The 7025-nt window shown below is 39.4% G+C and overlaps 2 protein-coding genes across 2 annotated transcripts in view; both read left to right on the top strand.

Moving 5' to 3' along the window:
- Positions 1–7025, top strand: part of LOC141398470 (atrial natriuretic peptide receptor 2) — a 513388-nt gene that overhangs the window by 22600 nt on the left and 483763 nt on the right. The window contains exon 2 of the mRNA XM_073975758.1: positions 5279–5398. The gene's annotated coding sequence lies outside the window, so the exon portion shown is untranslated. The remainder of the gene's footprint in view (positions 1–5278; positions 5399–7025) is intronic.
- LOC141388962 (uncharacterized) lies at positions 24–1355 on the top strand. The gene has a single exon (XM_073959848.1). It carries the CDS (start codon positions 24–26, stop codon positions 1353–1355), a length of 1332 nt encoding a protein of 443 aa, XP_073815949.1.

The following is a 7025-nucleotide window of genomic DNA, read 5'->3' on the forward strand; positions in this document are numbered from 1 at the left end:
AGACCATATCCGAGAGCATAATCATGGTAAGGCTTAACTCAAAGTTTCGCAAGATATCCATCGTACAGTGCTATGCCCCAACGGAACCAGACGATGAAGAATCAAAAGACCTATTCTACTCTCAGCTTGATGCAGTTATTAACTCTCTACCGAAGGGGGACATCAAGCTTATTATCGGTGATTTTAACGCAAAAGTGGGTTGCAATAACAGCAATTTAAGCACTGTCATGGGCACACAAGGCCTTGGGGACATAAGAAACGAAAACGGCGATAGACTGGTTGACTTCTGTGCTAGACACCGTTTATTTATTGGGGGCACAAAGTTTGCACATAAAAATATTCACAAATACACATGGGAATCCCCAGATGGTCACACACGAAACCAGATTGACCATATTCTCATCAGCAAACTTTTCCTGGGATCGCTGATGGATGTAAAAACGAGACGCGGTGCCGATATCGATAGTGATCACATGCTGTTAGTTGCTACTCTACGTTTACGCCTGGCCGTTGTAAAGCGTCAACATCAAAAGCGCAATAAACTAAATCTTCTGCAACTGCAAAACCCAGAAGTCGCGCACAGATATAAGCTAATGCTTACTGAAAGGCTCCAAGGAAGCAACTCGAATACATGGGAAAATATAGCAGAAACGTGCAGAGAAGCAGCGACCACCGTCATTGGAACTGCAAAGCAAACTCTGAAGCCATGGATAACAAGCGAGACTCTCGAGGCATTAAAACACCGTAAGCGCCTACGCAATATATTCCTAAATTCCAAAACAAACGAAGCAAAAACACAGGCCAAAGCTAACTACCGTACCGCCGCAAATACTGTTAAGCGTTTAGCTCGTAGAGACAAACGTTTATATTACAATAAGCTAGCTGAACAAGCAGAACAAGCTTCTAATATTGGCAATATTCGTGGTGTATACGAAACAATTAAGATAATGAGTGGCAACAATATTAGGCCTATTTCAACAATCAAGGATGAAAACGGACAGGAATTAAGCAGCCCTGATGAGCAAGTAGATCGCTGGCGTCGGTTTTTCAGCACTGAAAACCCTTCAGATAATGAGACACAGCCAAATACTTCTACTTCTACATTACGCCGCAACCCGAGGAGAGATGTAAATACAGATCCACCTACGTATGAAGAAGTATTAAGAGCTCTAAAGTCACTCAAAAGTGGCAAGGCAGCTGGTCCGGATAACATACCCTCGGAACTACTCAAGTATGGAGCGGAACCCATTGCGCAAACTATCACCCCAATTATAAGAGACGTGTGGAAGACAAATGTCTTTCCCAACGAATGGAAAAATGGCACAATTGTTACAATCCCAAAAAAGGTGATTTGACCCAGTGTAAAAATTGGCGAGGAATAACATTGTTAAACGCAATTAGCAAGGTAATGGCACAACTTATACTACACCGCATATCACCAGTGCTCGATTCAATTTTACGGAAGGAACAGGCGGGTTTTCGCCCTGGTCGATCGTGTGCAGATCACATCAACTCCTTACGTATAATTATAGAACAGTCTGCTGAATTAAACTCACCTCTCTATCTTTTATTCGTGGATTTCGAGCGAGCTTTTGATACCGTTTACCGAGATGCTATGTGGAACGCCCTTATAAATAAAGGCCTCCCTCCTAAAATTGTATCCCTAATCAGGGAACTCTATAGAGATGCCAAAACGTCCGTCCATTTCAACGGCAAAGAAAGTCTACCCTTCGAAACCAGTAAGGGAGTAAAGCAAGGATGTCTCTTGTCCCCCACACTTTTCCTTATACTTCTAGATTCTGTTCTAGAGACAACAAACATCGAGGCATTCGTTGGAATGTAAATGATTTCCTTGGCGACATCGATTATGCAGATGACATTTGCTTTTTCGCCCACAACTTCGACCACATCAAAACCAAATTGGAATCGCTTACCCGAAATGCCTCAAAAGTTGGTCTAAAAATAAACACCGCAAAGACAAAGCTTATGAGATTAGGCACAACAAGTCAAACGCCACTCTCAATAAACGGGCAAATTATCGAAGACGTAGAACACTTCTGTTACTTAGGTAGCAAGATTACCAAAGACGGCGGATCAGAAGCAGATATCAACGATCGTATTAACAAAGCTAGAAATGCGTTCCGATCGCTCAATAAAGTCTGGAGGTGTAGTGCCATATCAATAACAACTAAAATTAGGATATTTAACTGCAAAATTAGGATATTCTACTGTATGGTTGTACGACTTGGAGTTTTACGCAAGCGACCACTAGAAAGCTCCAAGTATTTATCAATCGGTGCCTACGCCAACTTCTAAGAATCTTCTGGCCTAATAAAATATCAAATTCGGAACTACTACTCCGAACCAATTGTAGCCCTGTCGAGGTAGAAATTCGAAGGAGGAAATGGACTTGGATAAGCCACATCTTTCGGCGACCACACAGTGACATCGCCAGAACAGTTCTAGACTGGAATCCGCAAGGACAACGTAAGAGAGGACGCCCAAGAAACACATGGATCCGTTGTACAAAAAGAGAGCTTGAATCAGCCCATATATCCTGGGGCCAGGCAAAACATCTGGCCAATGATAGAAGGAGATGGAGAGAGCTTGTCGATGCCCTATGTTCTACCTGAACTTTTTACATCTGTTTTTTAAGTAATTAATGCAATTTTTTTATGTAAGATATACTGATGTAAATAAAGGACATATATATATATATAATATATATGGGGTCAACATAATTCCTCTTGATATCTTTTTCGGTCAACTGAAGATCTCCCGTTTTGATAAAAGAAGACCTTTGAGGTCATATCAAGACAACTGAATGCGTCTTGAGGTCTTCTTAGGACAACTGAGTACTTCATAATGAATTTAATGTTCAACAGAAAACCCTTTGAGGTCTTTCGGGGTCAATGGAAGTCTTCTTGATGTCTATTAATTTGAAGACCTTTGGGGGTTTGCTTAGTTCAATAGAAGGCATCTAAGAAGGCCTCTTGAGGTATTTTAGCGCCAGTATAGGAACCTTTAAAGTCTAAAGTTTAACAAACACGTCATGAGGTATTCTAAAGACAACAGAAGATCTCTTGAAATTTTCTACAGAGATATTTTATAGACAGCAGAAGTCCTCTTGAGGTATTTTAAAAACAGCGGAAGGTCTTCTAGCAACAAAAGGTCTTCTAGAGCTTCTTCTTTTGTTTTTAATTCAAAAGAAAACCTCTCGAGTTCTTCTAAGGCTAACAAAGATCTCATAAGGTCTTATAAGATTTTGTGAGGTCGTTTTAGGTCGACATAAATTAGTTTGAGTCTTCTGAGGTCATCAAAAGCCATCTTGAGGTCTTTACGGGTCAATAGAAGTCCTCTTGAGGTATATTCAGGACAATATTCAGGACAATAGAAGACTCCTTGGGACCCCATGGGGTCAACGTAATTCCTTTTGATATCTTTTTCGGTCAACAGAAGATCTCCCGAGGTCTTCGCTTGATAAAAGAAGACCTTTGAGGTCATCTCAGGACAACTGAATGAGGTCTATTAATTTGAAGACCTTTGGAGGTTTGCTTAGTTCAATAGATGGCATCTTAGAAGACGTTTTGAGGTATGTTAACTCCAGTGGAGGAACTCTTAAAGTCTAAAGGCTAACAAACGACGTTATGAGTTATTCAAAGACAACAGAAGACCCCTTGAAGTTTTCTAGAGAATACAGAAGACCACTTGAGATATTTTATAGACAACAGAAGTCCTATTAAGGTATTTTAACGACAACGCAAGGTTTTCTAGCAACAAAAAATACCCTTAGCTTCTTTTAAAGTCCCCTTAAGTTCTTTTAAAGTCAGAAGAAAACCTCTCGAGTTCTTCTAAGGTAAACTAATATCTCATAAGGTCTTATAAGATTTCTTGAGATCGTTTTAGGTCGACATAAAATAGTTTGAGTCTTCTGAGGTCAACAAAAGCCTTCTTGAGGTCTTTCGGGGTCAATAGAAAACCTCCTTAGGTCTATTAAGTTGGGGTCAACATAATTCCTCTTCCCAGGTCTTCGTTTGATAAAAGAAGACCTTTGAGGTCATCTCAAGACAACAGAATGTGTCTTGAGGACTTCTTAGGATAACTGAGTACTTCTTAATGTATTTAAAGTCCAACAGAAGACCCTTTGAAGGATCACAAGCAATGAACGTAAACAAACAAAACGATTCCCGTACCAATCACACAAACTTTTCAGCTTCTCCGAATCGTTTCATTCTCACAACCAAAACAAAACCACAACCTTTTCAATGTAAAAAGATGAAAACAGTACGATTGCTGAAATGTACTTCGGCTATGCTTTGCCGAGTTGATTCATTCACCACCGAAACAAAAAGAATTTTTGACAAACGTTTGCCGTGCGTTATGGTCAATGACACACTCAGGCACACACACACACACATGTGATTGCTTAACAACCCTATAAACTAACATCAACATACCACAGTGAATATTTTATCAACCACCAAACGTTTTTGATTTTTTCACATGTGTTTAGTACTATTTAGTTTTTTATCTGCTCTTGTGGAGTTGAGTACTTTTCGCTTTTCGTGTTGTTCGCACTCACGAATGTAAACAAAACGAAACTAAACAGCGAACTCCGCCAGCGTGGGTTATGTTTCGTTTTGTAATGTTCCCATGGAAAATACGAAACGAAACGATTGGAAATGTTTTACGTACGCTGATCACAAGACATCGCATGGGCTTCTATAAAAAAGCAGATCTCTTCAGGTTGTCTTAGAACACCTGAAACTTCTTGACGTCTTCTAAGGGCAACATAAGACAACTTGAGATCTTTATAATTGTTCCACAAACATCCCAGATGGAACAAGGGAGACTTCTCTCATATCAATGAGTGCACCCCGATTCATATTATCTCAATGATATGGGTCCTACTGTTTATCGCCGAGTCCGAACGGCGTGTCTTAAAACACCACTTGTAGAGAAGTTTCACATGGCTCAAATACTCAGGAAATGTCGCCAACATTACTGAGAATATTGAGATCTTTACATAAAATAAAAAACCTCTTAAGGTCTTCCGAACTTCGAATGAACTGTTCCATAACTGGAACTATTCTTTATTTTTGCATGCCTAAATGGTGGCAGTTTAATCAAAATGTAATCAAATCACTACCATATTTTAAGTAAAAATATCGTCTAATTTCTCAAAACCCATAGAGGGTTTACATTTGAAATAACATTTTTTTATTATTATTTAAATTAAAATAACAACTCTTATCGTATTATATCTTTTTTCTTTCAGAATCAATCGTTCTGCACATGAAAGTTTCAAAAATATTTATTGAAACACCCATATAAACCATTGAATTTACAACAAGAATAACAACTACAACTCTATTAATTGTGAAAACCACAAAACAAGGTAAGAGCTTACATCGAGATTTTGCCACAAGTGGTCATTGCTGTGTTTTCAACAACTTTGGCAAACATTTCTATCGTATTTTAGAATGAGTAAAAAGGGATCGATGGGACAAAAGTGATTTGACAAGAAATGATACGATATGACTACAAGTGCCTATAGCTGTAAATTTATTTGCCCTGTCTAAGAAAAGGAAGGTGAAATGATGGTTGCGACTAACAGAGTCGTATACAAATGACAGGCACATAGAGGGTCAGCATATTTTCTAAAAAAAACCTTTCCTTGAAAAGAGGTACAGAGTTTCTGATAGAAGATAAATAGATGTATCTAATACTTCCAACAAATGACCATTAGCATCATTAGGAAACCATACTCGTACATTCATATGTATTCACAATATCCCCGAAGGGACACGTGGATCTTCTTTCATTTGCACGCCGATTCGTATTGGCTCAATGATATGGAACCAATTTTTCGGCCGAGTCTGAACGGCGTACCTTACTACACCACTTGTAGCGAAGTTTTTCATGGCTGAAATGCTCAGGAAATGCAAGCCAGCATTACGCTGAGGGGATTTGCCGCTGACGAAAAGTTTGACGTTCTGCTCAGGGCGTGAACCGCAGACCTTCTGACTGCAAGGCGGAGCGGCGCAACACGGTGGCTATGACATCTAATAAGAAAGAATAATAAACCTTTCCAAAACCAAAACGTCTTCACATCACCAATTGTAGACAAAGGAAATCACGAAGTATATTCAGAAATCTTTTAGAACAGGGCGACTTCATATTGATTCCTATACGGCTTTCTCTTTATAGAAAACCAATTTAGTGGGACTTCTAACTATTGAAGATTCTTTTGGAGAGACTTTAATCTCTAGAAGATTTCTTTAGGTTGATTTCTATCAGTAGGAGACAACTTCGGTGGGACTTCTGTCCAGAGAAGACCTCCTTGGAACCTGTATATATTGAAAAGCAATATGCGGGGGACATTTACTTAGAGATGACCAGTTTAAAGAGGGTCTGTCTTCTGTAAAGGACCCTTTAAGGGGGACCTCAGTCAACAAAAGACCTCCATAGAGTGACTTCCCTCTGTAGGAGATCCCTTTAGCGGGACTTGCATATATAGTAGACCCTTTAGGAAGAACGCCTTCGATAGAAGTTCACTTTATAGCGACTTCTATGAATGGAGAGACCTGCAGAAGCACTTCTGTCTGTAGAACGTCCCCTCGGGCTGACTTCAATCAATAGATAACCCTTTATTCCGGTTTCCTAAGGTTCTACCCGTAGAAGATTCAAAGGTCTTCGTACAGAAGACAATAGGGTACTTCTATCTGTAGAAGACATACTTAGGTGAGCATATGTCTATCTATCTATAAAATACCCCTATATGGCGATTTCTATCTATAGAAGACCCTTATATGAAAACTTCTATCTATAGGAGACCCTTATATGGGGACTTCTATCTAGAGAAGAACCCTATATGGGGATTTCTATCTATAGAAGAGCCCTATATGGGGACTTCTATCTATAGAAGAGTCCTATATGGGGACTTTTATCTATAGAAGAGTCCTATATGGGGACTTCTATCTATAGAAGAGCCCTATATGGAGACTTCTATCTTTAGAAGGGCC

This window comes from Musca autumnalis, unplaced genomic scaffold, assembly GCF_047663935.1.
Source record: "Musca autumnalis isolate F117 unplaced genomic scaffold, ASM4766393v1 scaffold_1, whole genome shotgun sequence".
Classification (NCBI taxonomy): Eukaryota; Metazoa; Arthropoda; class Insecta; order Diptera; family Muscidae; genus Musca; species Musca autumnalis.

What these genes read in the sequence shown, in the direction of transcription:
- LOC141388962 (XM_073959848.1), top strand. Translation starts at nt 24, where the DNA reads ATGGTAAGGCTTAACTCAAAGTTTCGCAAGATATCCATCGTACAGTGC.